Source organism: Phoca vitulina, unplaced genomic scaffold (genome assembly GCF_004348235.1).
Source record: "Phoca vitulina isolate PV1807 unplaced genomic scaffold, GSC_HSeal_1.0 scaffold43, whole genome shotgun sequence".
Lineage (NCBI taxonomy): Eukaryota > Metazoa > Chordata > Mammalia > Carnivora > Phocidae > Phoca > Phoca vitulina.
Window position 1 is genome coordinate 5,672,934 of NW_022589746.1, and position 26,775 is coordinate 5,699,708.

The window sequence follows — 26,775 nt, forward strand, 5'->3', positions numbered from 1 at the left end:
GTTATTATAAGGGTACTTGCGGAAACCTTTAGCTGGAGGCTCTAACCTAGTCCAGGAGTCCGGGAAAGCCCTTCTGCTTATGTGATGATGAACTTGAGACCCTTTGGAAGACGGGAATTGGACCAAAGGTATGTATGCTTTTGCCTGGACTGGGGTGGAGGAGGGAGAGGAGTGTGGAGATGCATTATGTACCAAAGCAAGTAATTGAGATTTACACAGAATAACACAGAAAGCTTCTCCTTATGCACTGCAAACATTCTCATTCTTCTAGTTCCAAAACGTTGCCAGTGAACCTCAGCTGTTAGAAGTATATCCTGAGCCTCAGGTGTGTTGGAACAAAAGAGACTTGTCCAAGGCCACACAGATGACACGGGGCCTAGCACTCCACTCTCTTGAAAACTTGAACAGACTACATGGCCATTAGATTAAGACTCCTTGGGGCACCTGGGTGGCTCAGTTGGTTAAGCATCTGCCTTTGGCATGGGTCATGATCTCAGGATCCTGGGATCAAGCCTCGCATCAGGCTCCCTGTTCAGCAAGGAGCCTGCTTCTCCCTCTGCGCCTCCCCCTGCTCATTCTTTCTCTCCCTCTCTCTCTCTCACCCCCAAATAAATAAAATCTTAAGAAAAAAAAAAAATAGATTTCGACTCCTGAATGAACAAAGAACTATCCCTGCGTTGTGCACAGTAAACATGAGGTAAATGTTCAGGTCACTCCTATGATATACCAGACAACATGTTTATAGAAAGCACAGTTACAGCAACATTTGCGCCTTTTGATCCCTTGACCACTCTACATTTTAAAACACCTGGGATCGAGCCCCATGTCGGGCTCTCTGCTCACTGGGGAGCCTGCTTCTCCCTCTCCCACTCCCGCTGCTTGTGTTCCCTCTCTCGCTGTGTCTCTCTCTGTCAAATAAATCAATAAAATCTTTAAAAAAAAACAAAACAAAACAAAAAAAAACACCTGTTGTAAAACATAAGCATAGAATCCTGAAATAGGAACAGCCTGGAACCCCCACACTTGTTTGTGAGTCAAATCATGAGTGAGTTGTGGAATACCCTTAGTGGATCATAACCAGTGTTTTTAATAAAATAGAATTTAAAATATCAGAAAGCAGGGCATCTGGCTCTTGGTTTCAGCTCAGGTCACAATCTCAGGGTCCTGGGATCAAGCCCCGCAATCAGGCTCCCCACTCAACAGGGAGAGTGCTTAAGATTCTCTCTCTCTCCCTCTCCCTCTGTCCCTCCCCCTGCTCACGCACTCACCCGTACTCTCTCTCAAATAAATAAATAAATCTTTAAAAATAAACATATACCAGAAAGCAACATGTATAGTAAGGACCAATACATGTCAGTTAAACATATCCATGTTTGTACTGGTCGCAAAGTAAAGTTAAAGCTACTACAACAGATCGTAATAAAAAAGTATGAGAACACTGCTCTAGTCCATGTCCCTTATTTCACCAATCAAGATATTTAGATAAAGAGGTTGAGAGGCTTGTCCAACGTCATGCACACACACAGCCAGAGCTGGGTCAAGAACAAGATGCCCCTACACTCCAATCCAGGGCTCTTTACACAAAAACCTGGAGACCAAAAGGAGCACTCTATGTTAAAGACTAAAGTTATACAAATTTATATATACTGTAAATTATACACAATATAATGGACACTAATATACACACTATAGGATACCCACAAAAAAATTCTATACCATATATACTCTCCATCTACAGTGACAGTGTATACAGGCAAAAGCATCTTTATGTAAGTTTAACTGGGAATATATGCAAAAATGCTCAAGATTATCAAGGAGTAAGTATTTAATAAACTATACTTACGAAAAACTAGATTCTAAGCACCACAGAATATGCTAAACATGAAATATCCAGTCTCTGGATATAGGAGAATAGAGCTCTGATTTCTACAATTTACATTTTAAAGAACCATTAGGTTTTCCTGGTGCTATGCCCAAAAGAAATATTTTTTTAAATAATCAGTAATAACTCACCCAGTCCCCTTATTCACCTCATACACATGGTATCCTAGATTCTGCCTGCCTCAGATCAGCACCCCTGGATTTCTCCCACCCCCTTCCTCCTGGGCACAGATGCAGCTTGCTTAAGATTTGTGAGATGGGCAACAGCCATAGCATGAACTTGAACCCCAGGGGAATGCAATGATATTCTCTCCCCTTATTGAACTTTATACTTTGTGACTTAATTACCATATTTTATCAGAAAATATCCTTTAAATGGGATTTTTTGAAGGACTGTTTCATTCTACTGCATGACACTAATTTAAGAATCACAAGTTTTCCTGGGAGAATATTTTTTCAAATTAAAAAACAGAAATAAAAGTAGAAATCTGCTTGAGACACAGTTTGCCAAGGACTTCAGTAACAAGTTTAATTACTGGTTAAGAAATCAAAGCAACATTTCATATAATATTCTTGGGTTAGTTTATTACTAGGTTGATGAAAGAAAATAAAAACCCAGAACTCCACTTTTCACAAGTTCAAGAGAAAGGGAAAAAAAATTAGTGGCCATTATATAACAGCGCTTAAAACCCTTTCTTCTTAGGGATTGGGATTCGTATTAGATTAGTATTTCGACTCTGTCTAGGTCCAGTCAGTATTAAGGTGTGTGTGTGTATATAGATTTTTAAGTTACTCACTTTAGTCTCATCCCAAGTAATTCTCGAAATAACCATGTGAAGTGTTAATTACATATTTCTAACTTACGCTAATATATAACCACTAACTTACACTAATACATAACCACTAAAATTCTAAGTGTTTACCCTAAGTCTAAAATCTTTAAAACTATATATATATCAGAAAGCAACATGTGTAGTAAGGACCAGTACTGTCATGTGCAACTTTCAGGTCAGTTAAATATATCTGTGTTTCGGGGCGCCTGGGTGGCTCAGTCGTTAAGCGTCTGCCTTCGGCTCAGGTCATGATCCCAGGGTCCTGGGATCGAGCCCCACATCGGGCTCCCTGCTCCGCGGGGAGTCTGCTTCTCCCTCTCCCACTCCCCCTGCTTGTGTTCCCTCTCTCGCTGTGTCTCTGTCAAATAAATAAATAAAATCTTAAAAAAAAAAAAAAAAAAATATATATATATATATATATATATCTGTGTTTGTACTGGTCACAAAGTAAAGTTAGATCTACTACAACAGGGGCGCCTGGGTGGCTCAGTTGGTTGGGCAACTGCCTTCGGCTCAGGTCATGATCCTGGAGTCCAGTCAGGCTCCCTGCTCAGCGGGGAGTCTGCTTCTCCCTCTGACCCTCCCCACTCTCGTGCTCTATCTCATTCTCTCTCTCAAATAAATAAATAAAATCTTAAAAAAAAGAAAGCTACTACAACAGATCGTAATCAAAAGTATGAGAACACTGCTCTAGTCCATCAGCAGAAACGCATAATCATTGGTGACTAATCTGCCTACATCTTAAAACAAAGGCTTCAAAGGTGCTATTACAATGTGAATAAACTGAACAGGTTTCCACGTTTCACACGCACCATCCATAAAAAAACTCTGAAACTCAATTCGTGGGTTTACCATATTTTTATTACCAGTTTTTTATTACCATTACGAAATAATCTTTGGGTGGTTACTTCTGTTTTTTCTGTTTCTTAGCTTGTCCAATTTTCTTTTGTCCTTTCTTTTTCTTCTTAATGATAACAGCTTCTTCTCCAATAAACAAACTTTTAGAAGGTCCTACATTTTTTGAAGCAAAATTAAGTCCCTGCTTAGGTTTAACGACATTCTTCAAACTGGGATTTGAGCTTGGTTTTAATTTTTCTTTATTAACAGAACGCATGACTCTGAGTTTTCTTCCCATCAGTTCAGAATTATTTAATTTCAGAGCAAGATGAACAGCATCTTTATTCTGCAATAAAAATCAATATATTAATTTCCACCAGAAATTCCTCTGCAAAGAAACTAGTAAAATTGTGACCTAAATGGATTAGAGCAATTTTCAAGCTTGTCCATAGACAGAAACCCCTCCCATTTCCACCTCCACGAGATTCAATCCCACGGGTTTCAGCAACCGTGCTTGAAGTATTGTTTTCATCATGCTCCTCAAGAATTCCCACCCTCCCCACCCCCAGCACTCAGCTGCCTGTCACAACCCAACAGGCTTCATTTTTCTCACTGTAAAAGGCAAGTTTCGGCCAATGACATTAGTCACATGCAACCTTTTAAACCAATCAACCTTGCCTCTCCCAGGCTCTTTCTGCAGAAGCCCCACTGTGTTAGTTGAGAGAAGGGAACAGTCTCTGAGACGTTGAACTAGATGCTTGCAGGCCTCCGTGAAGATCCCAAATTCTATTACTCTTTTATTGCAATATAAAACCACTAAATGCTAACAATCCTGAATATTCATGAGATATTTGGTTTTTTTAAATTTTTTATTGTTATGTTAATCCCCATATATTACATCATTAGTTTTAGATATAGTGTTCCATGATTCATTGTTTGTGCATAACACCCAGTGCTCCATGCAGAACGTGCCCTCCTCAATACCCATCACCAGGCTAACCCATCCTCCCAACCCCCTCCCCTCTAGAACCCTCAGTTTGTTTTTCAGAGTCCATTGTCTCTCATGGTTCTTCCCATGAGATATTTGTTAAGGGACTTCACAAACTTATCAAGTAACAGTAGACAGCAGAGAGACAGTAAGGTAACTCCAATGCAGTCATGATGGAAACAGAAAGCTGTGACCACCTTTTGCAAGAGCTATCTGGTAATAAAACACAGCAAGAGTACTAAACATGGTCATATTTCTTTGATGAGGGAACAGAAGGCAAGCTGAGGACAAAGCACAAGCTGATACTCTGCAACCCAACTCCCAGGTGGGATAAGTGTGACATTCATCAGGCATTCCTGGTTGCCCTTAAACTAAGGGAAGGCAATCCATGGAATGGGAGAAGATATTTGCAAATTACATTTCAGATAAAGGGCTGGTATCCAAGATCTACAAAGAACTTATCAAACTCAACACCCAAAAAACAAATAATCCAGTCACAAAATGGGCAGAAGACATGAACAGACACTTCTCCAAAGAAGACATACAAATGGCTAACAGACACATGAGAAGTTGCTCAACATCTCTTGGCATTAGGGACATACAACCAAAACCACAATGAGATACCACCTCACACCAGTCAATTTTAGCCATTAGTCAGAATGGCTAAAATTAACAAGACAGGAAACGACAGATGTTGGCAAGAATGTAGAGTAAGGGGAACCCTCTTACATTGTTGGGGGGAATGCAAGCTGGTGCAGCCGCTCTGGAAAACAGTATGGAGGTTCCTCAAGACGTTAAAAATAGAGCTACCCTACGATCCAGCAATTGCACTACTAGGTATTTACCCCAAAGATACAGATGTAGTGAAAAGATGGGGCACATGCACCCCAATGTTCATAGTAGCAATGTCCACAATAGCCAAACTGTGGAAGGAGCCAAGAGGCCCTTTAACAGATGAATGGATAAAGAAGACGTGGTTCATATATACAATGGAATATTACTCAGCCATCAGAAAGGATGAATACCCACCATTTGCATCAACATGGATGGAACTGGAGGGGATTATGCTAAGTGAAATAAGTCAGGCTGAGGGCACCTGGGTGGCTCAGTTGGTTAAGCGGCTGCCTTCGGCTCGGGTCACGATCCTGGAGTCCCTGGATCGAGTCCTGCATCGGGCTCCCTGCTCGACAGGGAGTCTGCTTCTCCCTCTGACCCTCCCGACCCTCCCCCCTCTCATGTACTCTCTCTGTCTCTCTCTGTCTCTGTCTCTGTCTCTCTCTCTCTCGCAAATAAATAAATCTTAAACAAACAAACAAACAAAAAAAGAAATAAGTCAGGCTGAGAAAGGTAATTATCATATGGTTTCACTCTAGCGCGGAGGACCACAGGGGAAGGGAGGGAAAACTGAACGGGAAGAAATCAAAGAGGGAGACAAACCATGAGAGACTCTGGACTCCAGGAAATAAAGTGAGGGTTACAGAGGGTAGGGGGTGGGGAAATGGGGTAACTGGGTGATGGGTATTAAGGAGGGCACATGTTGTGATGAGCACTGGGTGTTATATGCAACTAATGAATCATTGAACACTACATCAAAAACTAATGATGTACTACTATAATGCTGGCTAACTGAACATAATAAAAAAAATTAAAATTTTAAAAAATTTAAAAAAAAACTAAGGGAAGGGAAAAACAAATGGTTAACTGACTGAGATCACAGTCCTGCAGGACATGAGTGTCCATCAGTTTACAAATGTCTTAGTTATTTACAAGATAAAAAGCATTCTTATCAATAGCCTAATTTCCAGAGACCCATGGGCTCAATTTCCCAGAGCCCTAACATCACCCTCCCCTCCACAGTGATGGGAAACAGGCAGAAAGGAATGTAAATAAAATTAAATTTCTTTATAACCTGCAGCCTATTGACAAATACTTGAGATAGGCAAAGTAAAACATTCCTCCAGAATGGACTCCAGGGAACTCTCAACTATCTTTATGTTAATGCCTCACTGGAGGGAAAAACAAACTCCCTTAGCTTAACAATAGCCAGGCCTCCAGGATCCTGGGAGTCTTCTTTAGTGTCCTTTTGGACACCTCCCTTTGTCCTTACCTCCCCCTTAACTCTCAAGGATATAATCAGCCACCCCTCACACTTACAATGCAGCCCTTTCAGCCTTCCTGTCCCATGCTTTCATACAATCACCTTTCTGCACCAAAGACATCTCAAGAATTCTTTCTTGGTCATCGGCTCCTGACCCCAACACCAACAATCCAAACACTACGTCATTTGGCCGCCAACGTGGGGCTGAATTTTTTCATCTGGACTCCCGAGCTTCAGAGCAAACTTGGTAATTTCTCTTCTCTTCCTTTACTCTCGTTTCAGGGGTTTTAAAGGAGTATAGTCTTACTGGAACACTCTCATGCTGTTTGCTCAGGCTGCAATCCTCTAGCCCGTGGCTACTCTACCGGGAGGAGAAAGCCCTGCCTTTTGGCTAGAAGTTAGTACCCTGGCTGGAATGGTAAGAAGACCCAGAAACCTGATGCCTTCTCTTTATTCCTGTCCTCATACAAAGTCCTCTGTTTTGGGCACGGGACAGCCACCTAAGTGACTAGCACAGCTGCCAATCTTAAGACTCCCAGTGTGAGGTTTCCTCCTCATTGGTCTAATGTGAACCCCTCCACATCTCTGGTCTAGCTACTTCAGGCCAGGAGACCTCCACTGGGAGCCGGCCGAAACCAGTACCCGACTGAATTAAAACCCAACTGGGGACGGGTTTCCTAGAGAAGTTGGCTGTAAAGACTATATGTGTTGGAATGTCACTTAGATCATGATGGATTTCAATCTTTACTGTTTTCTGTCAATGTCCTCTACTAACTACTTAAATCACAAAATTGGGTAATTTCCCCTTGTAAAATTGGTTTTCTAGTGTTTTCCATGGGTTAAAAATGGCGGGTTCCTCATGGCCTTCACAGCGAGGCAAACTCAGTCCATACACGAGGCACCCATCTATAGCCTAGGATGCAGTGGGGAAGCAGGGGGACGCCAGTATCTCCTACAGGGCCTTTTACAGCCGGCCTGCCTTCATGACAAGGCAGGATGGTGATCAACAGCGATTTTCATTTGAGGGATGCCTCTGGTCGCTTTGACACCCAGAACCTCTGACATATCCTGGTGGGCCACCACCTGAGAGTCAGCCGAGGTGGGGGGCTGGGTTTGCAGGGTGTTTGTGCTTTGTCCTCAGCTTGCCTTCTGCTCCCTCATTATCTCAACCTAGTCAGTAATAGCCTGTTGGGAATCTATCCTAAAGAAGTAATCAAAAACTGCAGGCAACTATTTGAAGAAAAAAAAAAAAAACTACTTCAATTTCATTATTCAGGAAAAAAGAACACTGCAAATTTCCAACATTTGGGAAACATTAGGGAAAAGACAGGATAAATTATTCTACATCGTTTGATGGAACATACTTACACGATAGAAAACAACACAAAGCAGGTTGCAAAGTATGTTTATATGTTCACAGACAGAAGTTCAACTATATAAAAGACACAGAAAAAACTGAAAGGAAATGTTTTAATGGGTGCTTGTAGAGGGAAGAAAAACTTAAGTGCCATCAGGTAGTATGTATATTCGAATAGTATGTATGTTCTAAAGCAATAGGCATGAAACATTGGGTAATAGTGAGCCAAATATAACCAATTTTGTACAAACACTAAAATTTTCCTTCTGCTTGCATGAACAGTCAATTCTTTTCTCCATTTCATGTAAGGTGGAAATTCAGAGATTTAATACCTTAAATGTCCAATGTCTAACACATTATTTAATGACATTAATATGGAGAAAAAGGGAACTAGCATGGCTTTTGGTGAGGTGCAATTACAGGAATAATACTCTATTATGGCAGGGTAGTTTAGGTTTCTGAAGATGGAATTTGAAGGTGACGGTGACAATTTTGTCTGAGTGATGAAAGAGCAGTGACAGCCTGTCCAGCACATTTCAGAGGACAGTGACAATGCACTAGTCTCCCATACCTCAAAGAGCACATAGCCGAACCCTCTGCCAATTCCAGTAGCTCGGTCTCTCACAATCCTTACTGCTACAATACTCCCACAATCCAAAAAGTGCTCCTCAACCACAGATTCTTCAACTTCTAAAAACAAATTCAACCAAGGTGCAAGTAAGGACAAGATCGCCTTAGAAAAAGCTGGAGATGTTAAATAATATAGCAAGTTAATATAATATAGTTAATAGAGCAAGCCCCATGAAAATTAGTCAAGTTAACATTCTATGCTTTTTCATGTTAGTCTTAAAGCAAAACATTAAGTTACTACTCAGTTGTTATTTTCCTGTTATTTTTTTTAAAGATTTTTTATTTATTTATTTGACAGAGAGAGACACAGTGAGAGAGGGAACACAAGCAGGGGGAGTGGGAGAGGGAGAAGCAGGCTTCCCACGGAGCAGGGAGCCCGATGCGGGGCTCGATCCCAGGACCCTGAGATCATGACCTGAGCCGAAGGCAGACGCTTAACCGACTGAGCCACCCAGGCGCCCCTCCTGTTATTTTTTTTTAAGATTTTATTTTTATTTATTTGACAGAGAGAGCAAGAGAGCACAAGCTGGGGGAACAGTAGGAGGGTGAGGGAGAAGCAGGCTCCCCGCCAAGCAGGGAGCTCGACGCGGGGCACGATCCCAGGACCCTGGGATCATGACCTGAGCCGAAGGCAGACGCTTGACGACTGAGCCACCCAGGCGCCCCTTTCCTGTTATTTTAATGATAAATGGGTACTTTATTCGTTTAAACAAACTTACTGTACGGGAGATTCCCCACAAACACTGATCTCTTGTCCCTCTGAAACATAAAGAGGGTTAATAAAAATCACTGGAGCAGAAAATGGAAGTCATCCTAAAATCCACTCTTTCCGTTACCCCACGTATCTGACGGGTCTCCATCTCCTGATCTGACTACACACCAGTCCCCTGTTTGATTGTTTCTTCCGTCTTCCTCCCTGAAAGTGAGTGAGCACCAGAGGAAGTAGTTTTTTGTTCATAGCTAGCTCTTAACACATGGCCGTGCTCAAGAAGGGCATGCTAGATGGGCAAACTCTTTCTGTACCGGGCCAGACAGCAAGTATGTTAGGCTTTGCCGGCCATGTTCTAACTAGCCCCCCTCTGCCCGTCATGGCACATTAACACCTAACCTAATGGGTATGGCTGTGTGCTAATAAGACTTTAAATAACACAGGCAGCAGATAGATCTGGCCCTCAGGATGGGTCAATGATAAAAGCCAGAGAGGTTTACCAGGCCTTGGTCATTTCTCAACTAGGTCACTCTGACACCCAACTCTGATTCTGTGGTGAACTCTTACAACGCAGCCTTCATCCACTGTGAGAGACCTTTGTAAACTGCAAATCTGCATTTAAACCTGTGGGATTGCTCCTGGACAAAATCCAGCCTCCTCAACATGGCAGACCACAGTCTTCATGATTTGGCCTCTCCTATTTCTCCAACAGTAACTCTCAACTGCCGCTCTTCCTCACACTCCACCTGCTCATAATTGTATCAAGCTCTTGCTGTTCCCTAAGCAAATTAAGTTTTGGCCCCCACCACATACACTGTTTAAAATTTCTTCGGCCTAGGTAACACTGACTCATCTTTCAAGTCTGACAGAGCACCTATTCTCCTGGAAGCCCTCCCAAGAAGTCCCTTCTTGCTGGCACATCCCCAAGTCAAGTGTCCCATTCCTAAGCTGACAAAGCATCCTGTGTATTTGTCATAAAATAGTGTCACAACCAGCCTATCTGTCTGTCTTCACCTTTATACCGTGAACCTCTAGAGAACTGAGACTATATATATCTCAGCATTGCATGCCTGACACAGGGTAGGGACTCAAAAACTGTTTAAAGAGCAATTGAACTTTCTCGATCTCAGTATATGAAATAAGGTATTGGCCCTGATGATCTCCAACATCCTTTGCAGGCTACCTCTCTCTGATTACTTGATCTAGGGGCTGGGGTGGGAGAACCATGTTCCCAGAAGCTGTTGACTAAGGTCCTTGTACCACTCTGGGCACCAACACTGACCACACAGGGCAAAAGTGTCTCCTCCTCTGCTTCCCTCACATTCACTGCTGATTCCACTCCTCTCCTAGCAAAAGCTCAGAAGAAAACGTTTCTCTGAGACTTTAGTTAAGTTCTTTAAACAACTCAAGTACTACTTACAGATGAAGTCTCAGATGCAAGATCAACTCTAATACGAAATCCATCTGCAATTTGGGCACCATTTCTGTATTATAAATACGAAGGGGGAAGATGAAAAATGAGCACCAAATATTAACTGTAAATATTCAGTCTAAAGTCAAACCAAAGAATAAAGCATGTACTCATATATACTTAAATACAATCATTCTGTCCAAATCTCAAATAAGTAAAATTACCTTTTCAATGCTTTTGTAGCAGCGCTCTCGTCCTTAAACACAACATAAGCATTAATATTTTTCTGATCAGGATGAATTTTACGTCTACACAACAACAACAAAAAAAGACAATATAAAATCTGTTAATCTCAAAGTCACTGAAACAATACAGCTTGTTCCCTACTCACTCTCAATCAACACATACGACAAGAATTCCTGGGGGAAGCTTCATCTCTTTTTAATAAACCTTTAGTAACAACTCAAAAAATAACACACAACTTTTTACATGTCGCCTGTGCCGTATTAGTCATCGATCACTATGAAAGAGCAAGCAGGACCTCCGTGCAATGCTACAAGGCTAGAAACGAGAATCTTAGCTGGAGCTCTGTACCTAAACACACATATAAGTAGATGTGACAGGCAACTTGATTTGTCCTTTTTACTGTAAAATAAAAGCTACCCAAACCTGTACAGCTTAGAGAAATATTAAAGACCAATACCCTTGCGGCCATTGCCCACCCCAAAGCCTGTCTGTGCCTCCCCTTCTCCAAAGGTAATCACCACCCCCACTTTTACAGAAACCATTTCCTTGCGTGTCTGCACGGTTTTATCATTCAAATGTGTATTCCTTTTTATTTTTATTTATTTGAGAGAGAGAGAGAGGAGCAGGAGGAGGGGCAGAGGGAGAGGGAGAGAAGCAGACTCCCTACGGAGTGGGGAGCCTGACATGGGGCTCGATCCCAGGGCCCAGAGATCATGACCTGAGCCAAAACCAGAGTCAGACACTCAACCGACTGAGCCACCTAGGCACCCCTGCAGGATTCTCCTTTTCTCTCTTTACCTTACTGTTCAACCTATCAAATATTCCAAAGCCTGGACTTCGTGGAGTGCAAGCCCACAGTATAGTTCAACGTGTACCTCTGTCCTCCCTATTTTCTTGGCAAATTGGCAGCCAGACCCTAAGGTGTGATAGGACTCAGACTGGACCCCTTTGTCAGGACTGGAGGCAGTGCTGTATTTTCAATAGGAAGCATGCTATGACTGGTTTTCACTCTTTTTTAATGACTGCAGCTATTGCTGCTCAATGCCTACACCCACTAATTCACTAGGTTTGCAAAAATGGTCATGTAATTTAGATGTGAACAATCAGCAAAAAGGGCCTAGTAATGACCACAGATTCTTCTCTGAAGACATGAATGAACCTATTGTCTTTGAAGTAGCAAAAATGCTAATAAACAAATGAGTACCATCAAAAAAGATACTAGGAAACGTCAGGGCATTTCTCATGGCGTTCTATAATTATATGCTACACTATCTGATAGTTTTATATTGATAAAACCAAGTATGGTTTATTGAATGCCTAATATAATACTGGCACCATGTTAGACATTTTATGTATTTTATTTAATCTCACATCTCTGACATGGGTGTTACTTTCCTGATTTTATGGATAAGGAAGCTGAGACTCAGAGAAGTGCCATGATCACAAGGCAAGGAGTGGCCAGCCTAGGACTTAAAACAAGCCTAGTTGACTCGAGAGAGGCCCTCCTCGGGTCCTGCAACACAGAGCTGCTGAAAACATCCTCATCAGCACGTCCTAGGGCAATCCTAGTGTTGTAATGTTTGCATCCTCCCCAAACTCGTATGTTGAAATCCATTTAATGCCCAAAGTTACGGTAATAGAAGGTGAGGCCTTTGGGCGTAGCTGAGGTCATGAGGGTGGAGTCCTCATGAACAGGAACAGGGCTCTTAAAAAGACCCCACAGAGCTCCTAGCCCCTTTTTTATCTTACTGTTTAACCTATAAAATGTGAGGGCACAGTGAGAAGGCCCTGGCTATGAGTCAGGAAGCTGACCCTCACCAGAATGCAACCATGCTGGCATCCCATTCTCTGACTTCCCAGCCTCTGAAACTGAGAAATTTCTATTGTTTGTAAAAGCCATCCAGTCTGCGGCATTTTGTCATAGCAGCCCACATGGGCTATGACAAACCCCAAGACAAACTAAATGGAAAGTGACTTTAAAAACTCTTAATTGGTGGCACCGGGGTGGCTCAGTTGGTTAAGCGGCTGCCTTTGGCTCAGGTCATGATCCCGGGGTCCTGGGATCGAGCCCCGTGTCGGGCTCCCTGCTCAGCGGGGAGCCTGCTTCTCCCTCTCCCTCCCTCTCTGCCTACCTGTGCGTGCTCTGTCTCTCTCTGTCAAATAAATAAATAAAATCTTAAAAAAAAAAAAAAAGAAGACTCTTAATTGTACTCTGTTACTTGACGATCAAAGACCCTTGCTTGGCACAGGGAATGAAGAGGTCAAGAATGCAGTGCTGCTCCTTTCTTGTGGCAAGAACATGTTTTGTATCAAGCTTGATGGATGATTTAAAAACACTAATGACATCTAGAGTTCTACCTAGAAGGTAGAAAGCCAGGAATAGCATCATTCCCACCCTAAACAGTAAGAAGCCGGACAGCCTACGACACTAACTTTTGCTGAAGCCACCAGAGCTGAAGACGAAGGGAAACCAAGCAGCCTGAAAGCTAAGCAAAGACAGGCCCATTGGAGGAGACAGCAGGCAGCTCTGGCTCACAGGACGGGTGCCAGACAAGCCAGCTGGACCGATTTCAGCTAGGACTTAAAAAATTGCTAAAGCCTAGTGTGGGCTAGGCCTGAAATGCAATCTCTAGAGGCCGCCAACACTGGGGTGCACACCCACTAGGAGGCTCTGCTCCACTGACCTCTGCCGGTGTCCCCGGGAATGACTGAGGTCTGGCATGAGCCCAAAAGCATCCATGGGGGTGTGGGCTGGAGAAGAGAAGGGCCAAGGCCAGTGTGGGAAGGGCACAAAGCCCCACCTGGATTCTTCTCCCTACAGAGAGGGCTAAGCAACTCCTGCATGATGAGTCCATTTACACAAAATTCTAGAAAATGCACACCAACAGAGACAGGGAGCAGGTCAGTGGTTGCTTGGGGACAGGTGGGGGTGATGATACCCAGAGTGATGAAGTATTCAGTATCTTTAAGATTTTATTTATTTATTTGAGAGAGAGAGAGAGCACGAGTAGAGGGGAGGGGCAAAGGAAGAAGCAGACTCCCCACTAAGCAAGGAGCCTGATGCAGGGCTCAATCCCAGGACCCTGGGATCATGACCCAAGCCAAAAGCAGCCACTCAACTGACTGAGCCACCCAGGTCCCCAGTATTCAGTATGTTCATGAGCATGTACATATGCTAAAATCATAAAATTTTACATTTCAAATATATGCAGTTTATTGAACGTAAGTTATACCTTAATAAAGTAGAAACAAGGCTAAAAGAATTGACTATATGAAAAAGCAAAGTAAGTTTTACATGGCAAAATCCTCCAAGCAAAAAAGCAACTGAAAATAAGGAAAAATATTTGCTAACTCAAATTACTAAAGCTAATTTCCTTAACATCCCACAGATCAATGAGAAACAATTCAACAACAAAAAACTGGGCAAATGATAGTAATAATTCAGATAAAAGGAAGCACAAAAGACTCCTGAATATATGAAAAGATGCTCACTCATGAGAGAAATGGAAATTACAAATATCATTTTTCACCTATCATTGAAAAGCTCAAAAACATACATTTGTAAAGGTGTAGGAATACACATAGGCTACCATCTCTGGGATAGCAGTCAAAATTACAAATGCAAATACCCTTTTAACCAAACAATTCCACTACTAGAAGTTTATCCTACAGGCAATTCTCACATGTACAAAATTACACACGAACAAGGTTATTCACTCAAGCATTATTTGTAATGGCCACAAGACTGGAAAAACAGCTCAATATCCATGAGTAGAGAGTTTGTTGACACAAGTTATCGTACACCTTACAGAATACTGAGATGCTCTGAAAAAGAATAGGGAAGCAATTTTTACACTGATAAACAGATCTCCAGTTTATAGTAAGTGGAGAAAAGGAAATGTGGAGTACACATGTTGAATACCACCGCATCAAAAGTTATGTGTGGGGGGAACGTATATATTTGTGTATCAACTTGTAAATGCATAAAATGTCTCTAGGAGGTTATACAAAAAAGTAAAAATAGCAGCTGCCTGGGGCAGGAAATTGGCTGACTAGGGAAAAAGGTCTAGGAGAGAAACTTTCCATTCCATACACTTTTTTTTTTTAAGTAGCCTCCATGCCCAGTGTAGAGCCCAACACAGGGCTCAAACTCACAACCCTGAGATCAAGACCTGAGCTAGGATCAAGAGTTGGACACTTAACTGACTGAGCCACCCAGGCGCCCCCAAAGTATATTATTATATTTTATCTAATATAACTATATCTATATAGAGATGTAATCTCTATACCTATTAATATAACTGTATCTAATATATACACCTGCTTGTAAAATCTATTATTTCATGTCCTAGTTAGAAAAAAAAAACAACATTAGAGATTAATAGGAAACCCTGCATAGAACTGAAAATAAATGAGAAATAAAGGTTGTACACTTTAAACTTACATGTTATATGTCAATTATATTTCAATTTTTAAGATTAATGAGAAATAAAGAAGAGTAAAGAAACATGAATGTCTCATCCTTGGCACCAGTTGGATAGGAGGGTAGGGGAAAATCCCAAGAATATGAACCACAAAGCCACACTACCAGCATGGTCCCCAAACCTTCAGAGAGCTTGAAGTGGTCTTGGGCTGGTAGCACCCCCCAGGTGACTGAAGCAAACTTGAATCCTCTCTGGAAAAACCTGACCAGCCAATAGCAACTATGGGGGGCATCCTGATCTTCAGGTGCATCCTGACATCAAAATGTTAAGATATGGGAAAATGTGTGCCTTAGAATTGATAAAATATGGTATTTAAGATTTACACTAGAATATCTAAGCACAAAACTTTCTTATTCTCTTCCAAACACTATGCTCGATTAAACATCCTTGAAATTTCTCATGGCACATTTTCTACTAAGTTATTTTATGATACTTTCTGTGACTCTACTATTTTTGTTAAGGCTTAAAGACAAACATCTGACAAGTTTACATGCTATTACAAACATAAGAAAATGGTCACATATGATGTCTTACCCAAATATAAAAATCCATGAAAACATGATCTCAACTTTTAACCAAAATGAAATCGAGTTTTAAACTACTCCATTTCTATAATTATAAACTTACTTTATTGCTGCCAACTTTTTGGACAAAGTTCCCTCTGCTGGAATCTTTTAAGAGAAAAAAAAAGGGGTATTAAAGAAAATTCATTATTTGAAATATTACTTCAAATTAATTGTATTTTAATTAATTGAATTCTAAATATCTTATTCTGATGTGATATGATTAAAAACATTCAAGGGAAATGAATGAAATGAAAATGAAACTGAGTCCTGTCCTAACGTTGTATGAATGGGATCTGGTGGCGTAGGACAAAATTTTCCAATGCTATAGGACCATATTCAGATTTCACAGGCATTAACTCTCCATCTAGATGGAAGTAAACATTATGTGCCCTCAAACTGTGTCAGATGACTCAAGGGAGTCTCTGGTCATGAGGGGACACTGATGTTGAAAACACATATGAAAAATATAAGGAAAACTTTTATAAAATAAGCTTGGAAAAAGGCAACATTTCTAAACTAATATTTTATTGTAAATTCTATAGGATTTTAAATATGTTGAATTAAATTGGTAAAAAATGTAAAGACATATTACCCATGTGACATCCATGTCTAAGAGTTGATATATGCCAGCTGGCAAAAACAACAACAACAACATGGTATCTTTAATCAGGCAAATAAGGGAACCCCCTTTACATTCAAGCTCACTTTATTTTCAGTCATATACAGTATTCCTTTAGTACTACTTAAGAGTGAAGGGGGTAGGGAGGGACAATTTTATGGAGGAGATGGAGACTCAAGTCAGCAACTGTGACTGTCAGCGATGTGCCAATATACTCAGGTACTGAGAAGACAAAGGTGAAAAGATACAGACCCTGCAAGTTCACCGACCAGGACCACTATGAATGTCAATTTAATTCAGGGCAGTAACTATAAATCTCCTCTGGAAATCTTTCTTAGTCATCCGATATGTAGCAAAATTAGGAAATTCTCAGTTTGTCCTGTTCAGACTGCTAACATACAGTCAACATGGACAGTTTAACAGTACAAGACATGAGAAATGGCCCAATGAATAATCAACCGGTGAATGACAGTCATCAAAACACATTTACTGGGTGCCTTCTAGAGGCCTGCAAACATCTAGATCCTGTTATTGAAGATACAAATGAGTAAGTATAACATAAGGCAATAAGGTACAAGAATAATTTAGAGGGAAAAAGTACCACTTGATGGTATAAAGTATCAGGAAAAACTTGAATAAGTGACTTTTTATTAAATTTTTTATTATTTTTTTAAAAGATTTATTTATTTGAGGTAGCGCACACGTACATGCACGCAGAAGCGGGGGCAGGGGGAGCAGAGGGAGAGGGAGAGAGAATCCCAAGTGGACTCCATGCTGAGCCCAACACAGGGCTCAGTCCCACAACCCTGAGATCATGACCTGAGCCGAAATCAAGAATCGGATGTTTAACCGACTGAGCCACCCAGGCACCCCTTGACATTTTTTTTTTTTAAGATTTTATTTATTTATTTGACAGAGAGAGAGACAGCGAGAGAGGGAACACAAGCAGAGGGAGTGGGAGAGGGAGAAGCAGGCTTCCCGCCGAGCAGGGAGCCCGGTGTGGGTTTCGATCCCAGGACCCTGGGATCATGACCTGAGCCGAAGGCAGTCGCTTAACCAACTGAGCCACCCAGGCGCCCTTGCCCCTTGACATTTTAATTGCCTGCAGAAACACAGATAGTACCTTACTAGGCAAAATGAGACTTCAAGGAGAATTCCCAACAAACAAATGAACTGAGCAAAGGGACAGGAGTGAGAAAGCCCAAGTGCATGATCAGCAATGAGGGAAGCTCTGGGGCTGCAGCAGAGTGACATGTGGAAGCACACAGGGCCTCGGGACCAGGCTGTGACGAGTGTCAGGCTCAGAACCAGGACAGATTTCACTCACAGCAAGAAAAATGTAAGGGTTTTAGGCAATTCCATATATGTTTGATGTGCACAACGTGCAGGTACTGGTGACCCAGGGATGAGCAAGACAAACAGGGTATTTGCAATCACGGCTTTCAGTCAGGTGGGGCGCACAAACAATGTAGCAATTACGGAACAGAATCATAAGGACTATGATGAAGTACAGGGTGCTGGAGAGTGCACAGCAGGGTCAACACACAGACCAGTAATCCAGGGACAGGGAAGAATCTGGCCAGGCTCCCCAAAGGTAATACCAGGCCGGTGTGTGTGTGTGTGTGTGTGTGTGTGTGTGTACACACAGACCAGTAATCCAGGGACAGGGAAGAATCTGGCCGATGTGTGTGGGGGTGTGTGTGTGTGTACACACACAGGCCAGTAATCCAGGGACAGGGAAGAATCTGGCCGGGGTGTGTGTGTGTGTGTGTGTGTGTGTGTACACACAGACCAGTAATCCAGGGACAGGGAAGAATCTGGCCAGGGTGTGTGTGTGTGTGTGTGTGTGTGTGTGTGTGTGTACAGACCAGTAATCCAGGGACAGGGAAGAATCTGGCCAGGCTCCCCAAAGGTAATACCAGGCCAAGGGGTGTGTGTGTGTGCACGCACACACGTGTGGTGTGGTGTCTATATGTGTAATGATCATGAGTTCCATTAAGAAGAATTTTTAGGAAAATTAAGTTGAGAGTGGGTGTGCTGAACAGAGGTAGACTGAATGTAGGAACCGTAACAAACTTCTGCAACTATTCCGGCAAGAGATAATGAGAACTTTGGTGGAACAATGCAGAAAGAAAGGAAAGACTCCTCTTGGGAAAAAACCACAGCTAAAATATAGGAAGGGATGCAAGCAATAGGCTGGGTGGGCCAAAGAAGGGTCCAAGGCACTGAAGAGGCTTGCAGCCTGGGTGGCACTAACTCATATAGAACATCAGCACACAGCATGGGATGGGGGCCGGGAGAAATGGAGGTGAGCAGAGACATGCTGAAACTGGGGTGCTGAAGATAGCCAAGTGGATGTATCAGGGAACGTTCTGATATGGGGAAATGGGACTCTGAAGGACAGACAAAATATATATGAAAAAAGTGAGTGAGAAACAAATACCATGACAAAAATTATGGCGACCATGCCAAAACCTTGGGAAATGTCTACTTTTAAGATTTTACAGAACGAGAGCTCACACACAGGGGCCAACTGTACAGGGGTGGGGGGGCCAGAGGGAGAAGGACAGGGAGTCTTAAGCAGACTCTGTGCTGAGTGAGGAGCCTGACTCAGGGCTCGATCTCATGACCCTGAGATCACGACCTGAGATGAAACCAAGAGAGTCCTACAATTAACCGATCGCACCACCCAGGCGCCCTGGGAAATGTCTACTTTTAGAGAAGTGAGCAGTTTTGCCCTCTGGGAACATTTGGCAATGAATGGAGAAACTTCCAGTGGTTACAGCTGGGGTGGGGAGGGTGCTACCGGCATCTAGTGGGTAGAGGCCAGAGATGCTGCTAAACATCCTTTAATGCACAGAGCAGCCTCCAACAACAAAGAATTACCTGGCACAAAACATCCACAGTATCAAGGCTGAGAAACCCCATTTTAGAGAATCACATGAGAAAGAACAGTTAGAAACAAGGAATAAACATTTCTTATGTTTTAATATGCATTAATTACGTTTAAAAAATATGAATGAGAAAAAAAAGAATGATGCTATTTCATACTTCAAGGAGCATGGCTATAACTGGTCTACAGAGTGCTCAGTGGGTGAAATCAGATACCATCTATTTCTATAAAGGTTTAGCATTAAATTGATTTATTTTTTATTTTATTTATTTATTTTTAAGATTTTATTTATTTGAGAGAGCGTGTGCGCAAACACAAGTAGGGGAAGCAGGCAGAGGGAAAGGGAGAAGCAGACTCCCCAGTGAGCAGGGAGCCCAATACGGGGCTCCATCCCAGGTCCCCGAGATTATGACCTGAGCCAAAGACAGATGCTTAACCAACTGAGCCACTCAGGCGCCCCTTGATTTTTTTTTTTTTTTAAACTTCATCTGCTGGGGCGCCTGAGTGGCTCAGTCAGTTAAGCGTCTGACTCTTGATTAGGACTCAGGTCATGACCTCAGGGTCATGAGATCAAGCCCTGCATCTGGCCCCACGCTCAATAGGAAGTCCTGCTTGGGATTCTCTCTCCCCCTGCCTCTATCCCTCCCCACTCATGTGTGCACAAGCCCTCTCTCTAATAAAATCTTTTAAGCAATTAAAATAAATAAAAACTTTGACTGCCTATGCTCAGAGTGTAAGTACTATTTGCAGTAGTCACACGAACTTCCTGTATCGAATGCCTAGGATTCTAGAAATGCTATTCAACATGTATTAATGTTTGTTTGTTTGTTTTAAAGACTTTATTTATTTGTCAAAGAGAGAGAACACAAGCAGGGGGAGCAGAAGGGAGAGGGAGAAGCAGGCTCCCTGCTGAGCAAGGAGCCCGATGTGGGACTCGATCCAAAGACCCTGGGATCATGACCTGAGCCAAAGGCAGATGCTTAACCGACTGAGCTACCCAGGCATCCCAACATGTATTACTGTTCTGCAAACAAAAGTCACACATCCACCCTCCAACAACGATATCATTTCACTATGTGAACTCATTAAATTATGAACAGAGTCCAAGTGTCAGCACTATATACTAAGAGCACCTCTTCTCTTGGGCTAGATTTGAACCTGTTGATTCAAAAGGTTGTGCTTCTCCATCTCACTAATACCAACATGTTAATAAGTCTGACTTAAATGCAATACGTTTTAAGATTTGCAATTTCAAGGTGGGGAGAACACATACCAGAGAACGAAATCGTACAGATTCTATTTGTCCATACTCTCTGAAAAATGACTTCAGCTTCTAAAACAAAAAAGTGTATATATACTTTAGTTTACTTTCAGAACATCAAATAAGTGTTATAAAAAGGAATTAAGTACAACTGTCTGATAATCTTTTACTGCCAGGTTTTATTTTAAGAATATTTCAGGAATAGTTGACTATTCAGTTGGAAGACAAAAAAAATTCTACTGAAATTTATACATATTTATGTTCATATAAACACAACTCAAGTTCTTGTTACTACCCATAACGTACACAACATTTTTCTCTTTCAATCTTTTATAATCTTTACTACATATAAATTACAAAAGTAAAGGGCAGATTTCGGGTTTAGGGAACCCCACACAATGGAAGAAAGTTAGGATGTATTCTTTCATTTATACAACATTCACTGAACCTCTTACTACGCGCTAGGCACTATTTTCAGGTTTACATTCTAGTTACGTGTTAACAGAAGAGACAGCTGGAAGGAAGAAAAAACCGGGACAGAAGGCCACCACAATACTTCAAATAAGATTTGCAAAAGCCTGAATTAGGGCAGTGACTATGGGAATGGAAAGAGGAGGGTGTATACTGGAATCAATCTATAGAATGATCAACGTAGTCATTTATAATGAAATTCTATGTTAATAACTTATTAATTATGCACTTATTCAATAAAGGAAGAGTAAACAAAGTTATGAATTATTAACATCTCTGAATCTTTACAACATGCAGGTTACACACTTACCTTCTTGTTACATGTGACAGGCAAATTCCCAACAAACACAGTTCTCTCGTTCTTTAATCTCTCCTCTTCTTGGTTGATTTCAATTTTCTTTCTTTGATTTACAACTGTGTGATCTACATCATCAGGTACTTTTTTATCTGCTACTTTAATACCAGATTGAGAATTACTCCTTTTTTGTCCCTGTTTTTGATGAATTTCTTCTTCTAAATCAGCACTTGCTAGAGCGTTTTCCCTTTACAAGGCCCAAAAAAAAAAAAAAAAAAAAGAGCAAAAAGAAAAGAAGAAGTAAGAGTCATGGAAGTCAGGTGTAGTATTTGGCAAAGCACAAGGATCAAAAATATTTCCCACCTGGGGCGCCTGGGTGGCTCAGTTAAGCATCGGACCCTTGATTTCTACTCAGGTCATGATCTCAGGGTCTTAGAGTTGTGAGGCTCTGTGCTGAGCATGGAGCCTGCCTAAGATTCTCCCTCTCCCTCTGCGCACACCCCCTCCCCAAGCACACATGATCTCTTAAAAAAAAAATTCCCACCTACTTCTGACTTTCCCAAATATAAATGTATGAGTCACAAATATATCTAAATTTATAAAACAGTATTATCAAAAAGTGACTGGTATCTTTAGAAAACCCAAGATTAGAGGGCGCCTGGGTGGCTCAGTTGGTTAAGCGACTGCCTTCGGCTCAGGTCATGATCCTGGAGTCCCGGGATTGAGTCCCACATCGGGCTCCCTGCTCAGCAGGGAGTCTGCTTCTCCCTCTGACCCTCCTCCCTCTCATGCTCTCTGTCTCTCATTCTCTCTCTCCCAAATAAATAAAATCTTTAAAAAAAAAAAATAGAAAACCCAAGATTAGAAAAAATCAAGCTCAATTTTTTGAAAATATGTTAAAACCACCAGGTAACAGCATAGCAACCAAAGTTCATTTCAACAAAAGTTGGTACATTTAAAGCTCTTGGAGATTTAGTTTACACTCTATGAATGCCTAGTTTCATTCTCGGCTCTAGAACTCTAGGGGAACTGCAGCACTCCCAGGGGTTCTATAAAGGTTAATATGGGCTGCAAAATACTTCATAAAAGTAATCTGGCCAATAGGGAAAACCAGATTTCCTATTTATAATAGTTCTATAATAGCTAAAGGACTGCTTGTCAAAAGTACATTCTGAAATGGTGCACACGGATAAGTGAGATCTGAGCATTGCTCCTAACAGAGAACTGGACCAGGATCTTTTTTTTTTTTTTAATTTATTTGTTTTTAGTAATCTCTACACCCAGCATGGGGCTCAAAATCACGACCCCAAGATCAAGAGTCACATGCACTTCCAAACAAGCCAGCCAGGTGCCCCTGGACCGGGATGTTAAGGAGGGGAGAGAATGGATAGTACCAGTCATGGGTAGTAAATGATACATTCACTCAGTAAATATTTACTGGGTTTCTACTCAGTTCCAGCCTCTGGGGATAGAAAGATGAAGAGACTATTAAAGGCCTTTCAATAGTCCAGCCTCTGAAGAGATAGGCAAAGTTCACAATAAAATGGGAACATGGTGTAGAAAAATAAAAGAAACATGAAAGGCTTCTCAGAGGAGGAAAGGCAGTGTCTGGCATATAGTGCTCAGTAAATTTTACCATTATTACTCTTCCACTAGACCCTAAGTTCCACTAAGGAGAGGGTTCGTGTCGAGTTTTTTTGTCCACTATGGCATATAAAGTGCTGAGTAGGAGTGAAGGGAACCAAGACAGTATGGTGAGGAAGGAACCAGGTCAAGGACCGTGGCTGTTAATGCAAATGAGCTTACATTGGAACCCACGGAGAATAACGAGCCACTGAAGACTTTAGAGACTGACTAAAACAGATCATTTGGGCAGCAGAGCAGAAGATAATTAGGAAGGGGGCAAAGCTGGATAAGAGAGATCAATAAGGAGAGAGTTATAACTGCATGTATGTGAGAGGACAACAGACCAACTACAGAAAGGGAGGTGTGGAAAGGGAGAGAAAGATTAGAGAGATAATTAAAAGACAGCATCATCAGGACTTGGCAGCTAATTAGATGTGCAGGGAAGAGAGAGTGTAAGATGACTCCCAAGTCACTGGCTTAGGCAACTGGAAAGCTCGTGGTACCACTCGTGCAGAGGAACAGGTTTGATGAAGATACACAGCTCAGTCTGAGGCATTCTGAACTTGAGGTGCAGCTGACTCTTGAACATGGGTTTGAACTCCACTTACAAGTGCAATTTTTTTTCCGATAAATACGGTACAGTACTATAAATGTATTTTCTCTTCCTTATGATTTTCTCAATAACATTTTTTCTCTAGTTTACTTTATTGTAAGAATATATACTATATATAACATATAAAATATGTGTTTATCGACTGTTCATGGTACTGGTAAGGCTTCCGGTCAACAGCAGGATATCAGTAGTTAAGTTTTGGGGAAGTCAAAGTTATATGTGGATTTTTGACTGTGTGGAGGTCGCTGCCCCTAACCATTCCATTGTTCAAAGGTCAACTGTATATAGACGATACAGGTGCAAATGCCAGCAGGCAAACAGACTCACAGGTCAGGAGATCAGGAGAGAAATCGGAATGATGCAGCCATGGGAATAAATGTGATTGCTCAGAATGAATGGCAGAAAAAAGGCCAGAGAAGGTGACCAAACAGAATGCTGAGGAAAATCAACATTTACAGAGCAGTCAGAAGAAAAGGTACCCACAATAACAGAGAAGGAACAAAGAGACTCAGAAGAGATTGCTATAAAAAAATCTAACAGCTGCAGAAAGAAAAGCAGCCATGTGAAATGCAAGAGAGGACTCACTAGACAAAGGCTTACTGTCTACTAAATATGGCAACTAGGTCAGGACGGCTCCACTGAGCACTGTTTCAGAAGTTTGATCAGATCATAGAAAAACAAACACAACAAGCAAACAATCAGACTACAAGTTCATGGAAGATAAAGCAGATCCAGAAAAGGAAGAGAACATAAGTATCACATTTTTCTGAAAGCTTGACTATGAAGGGAAGGACCAAGGGAATGGTAGATAGCAAACAGGGAAGCATGACTATAGACAGGGTTTGGTTTTGTTGGATTTCTCTTTTTAAGATGAGAATCTTGAGCATATTTGTACGGTAGACACAGAAAAGACACAGGAAAGAAAAGAAAATGCATATACCTGATGGCACAATCCCGAAGGAGGCAGAAGAGGTCTGTGGTATACACAGAACAGGTGACTGAATTAATCTTGGACAAAGAGGAAGACATCTTTCTCTAAGAGAAAGGTAAAGAAATTAAGGATGTGCATTAAATACACTAAGTAGGAGGTTGGAAAAGTGGTGGTCAGTAACTGTTAGCAATTAATAGCTCTCTAAGTAATATCACCTGGGGAGAGAGAAACGCGAAATAAAGGGCTTGAAGAGAGTGGCTTCGCAAACTGAGGAAAGTTACCTGGGAACCTATGATGTTACTTCTAGTTGGATCTTGATCAGATAAACTATAAAGAAAGCTTTTTTATAAGCTAATGGCAGAAATCTGATCTCTGACTTAGGAAGTTTAAGAAAACAAAATTCTTCTTCGTGCTGCAATATTTACAGATAGATTACAGATCTTAGATTTGCTTCCACTTAGTGAGGGAGCTATGAATGGGGTAAAGATGAAACAAGACTGGCCAAGTATGAATAACTGTTGATGCTGGGTATATGAGGTTCTCCTCATCCTTTTCAAATTTTGAATATATATGAAATTTTCCATAATAAAAATTTTGTGGTAAAAATTAGAACTACGAAATGAGAAAAAAAAAGAATATTGCAGGTCCAAAAATCTTAATTTCTTTTTTTTTTTTTTTTTTTTAAAGATTTTATTTATTTATTTGAGAGAGAGAGAATGAGAGAGACAGCACATGAGAGGGGGGAGGGTCAGAGGGAGAAGCAGACTCCCCGCCGAGCAGGGAGCCCGATGCGGGACTCGATCCCGGGACTCCAGGATCATGACCTGAGCCGAAGGCAGTCGCTTAACCAACTGAGCCACCCAGGTGCCCGAAAAATCTTAATTTCTTTACCATCTAATTTAACATCAACTTAAGAGAATTCTGCCAACCTGTTTGCCAACTTTTTGTCTGCATCAGAAAGTTTCTTCTTCGCTTTCGCTTTTTTTGAAGGTTCTTGCAAGAGTGGTCTCTGAATTTGGAATGTACTTTCTTCCTCCTCATCCCGTTTCTTTTTTTTGGTGGTCTCCTTTTAAAAATTGGAAGTTATGTTTGAGAACTCATCTTTTTCAATAATTTAGCAGTCTTTCTAAATTTGCAAATTTTCTCTCCCACTGGATGTCCAGTAATGAACGGTTACTTAAAATTAATCCTATCTGCCCCACTCTAGAAACCAAGCCCTGCGAGGTAAAAAGCCGTTCTAACGGGCCATTCGGAATAGAAGCCGGTGACTTACTTTCGGCACACGCAGATACACGGGTTGAGGCTGAGGCTCTAAAGAGCTGAAGAGGGACGCCAGCCGAGCTGTGCTGTCTCTGCAGGGCCGCTTGCCCTGGAACAAGCTGCTGGCGACTTGTCCAACCACATAGTCTCCTGTCAGATTCCCGCGAACGCCGCCGTCTGGGTCGTCTCTAGACACCGACGCCACAAACTCAGCCACGCCACGCCACGCCCCCCCCCCCCCCCCCCCCCCCCACCGTTTCGCCGCCCGAGCTCCCGAACGCCCACCTTCGCCCGGGTAGACGTGCCACGCGCCACTCACCTTTCCTCCGCACCTCCCTTTTTCTTCCGTTTGTTCTTCCCTCCCAACGGCATTCTCATTCCCAGCCTTCCTGGACAGCGGCCGGCACGCGCGCTCGCACTTCCGGCTCCCGGCTACCTCCGCCCTCGGGCCACGCCCCTTCCGCTCTGGGCTGCGTGGGAGCCGGAGACATCCGGCGAGTTGGGGAAGGGCTTCCGGCACCGGGTTGGACCTCGGGAGTGAAGGAAGTCTTCGAGAGTACTTGAGGCCTTAAGTATAAGTAAGAATCAGCCAGACTGGGTGTGGGGAGTCAGTCCAGGTGGAGGGAAAACAAGGTCGAAAACCCCTGAATCACTGATGAGGAGGGAGAGAGGTTTATCAAGAAAGGAAGTTATAGGGATGTCGGCTACATAATATTAAACAATTGGTGAATCGGTGTGAAGCGTACGTGGGTATTCTTTGCATTGC

At 42.0% G+C, this 26,775-nt stretch overlaps 1 protein-coding gene across 1 annotated transcript; it reads right to left on the bottom strand.

Annotated features, from left to right (window-relative positions):
- Positions 1-3,561: 3,561 nt before the first annotated feature.
- RBM34 (RNA binding motif protein 34) lies at positions 3,562-26,465 on the bottom strand. The gene is made up of 11 exons (XM_032430365.1): positions 26,329-26,465; positions 26,023-26,197; positions 25,679-25,815; positions 21,595-21,826; positions 20,826-20,885; positions 16,102-16,145; positions 10,969-11,052; positions 10,754-10,817; positions 9,344-9,383; positions 8,566-8,684; positions 3,562-3,897 (listed from the first exon to the last, which is right to left on the bottom strand). Exons 1-11 carry the CDS (start codon positions 26,385-26,387, stop codon positions 3,619-3,621), a joined length of 1,293 nt encoding a protein of 430 aa, XP_032286256.1. The 5' UTR covers positions 26,388-26,465; the 3' UTR covers positions 3,562-3,618.
- Between the last annotated feature and the right edge of the window lie 310 nt (positions 26,466-26,775).

Excerpts from the sequence above, each read along its gene's own strand:
- RBM34 (XM_032430365.1), bottom strand. The coding sequence starts at position 26,387 with ATGAGAATGCCGTTGGGAGGGAAGAACAAACGGAAGAAAAAGGGAGGT. Across the intron at positions 11,053-16,101 it reads AAAAAGTTGGCAGCAATAAA|ACGTAAAATTCATCCTGATC; the intron begins GTAAGTTTATAA and ends GTTGTTGTGTAG. Across the intron at positions 3,898-8,565 it reads TCGGCTATGTGCTCTTTGAG|AATAAAGATGCTGTTCATCT; the intron begins GTATGGGAGACT and ends TTTTTATTGCAG.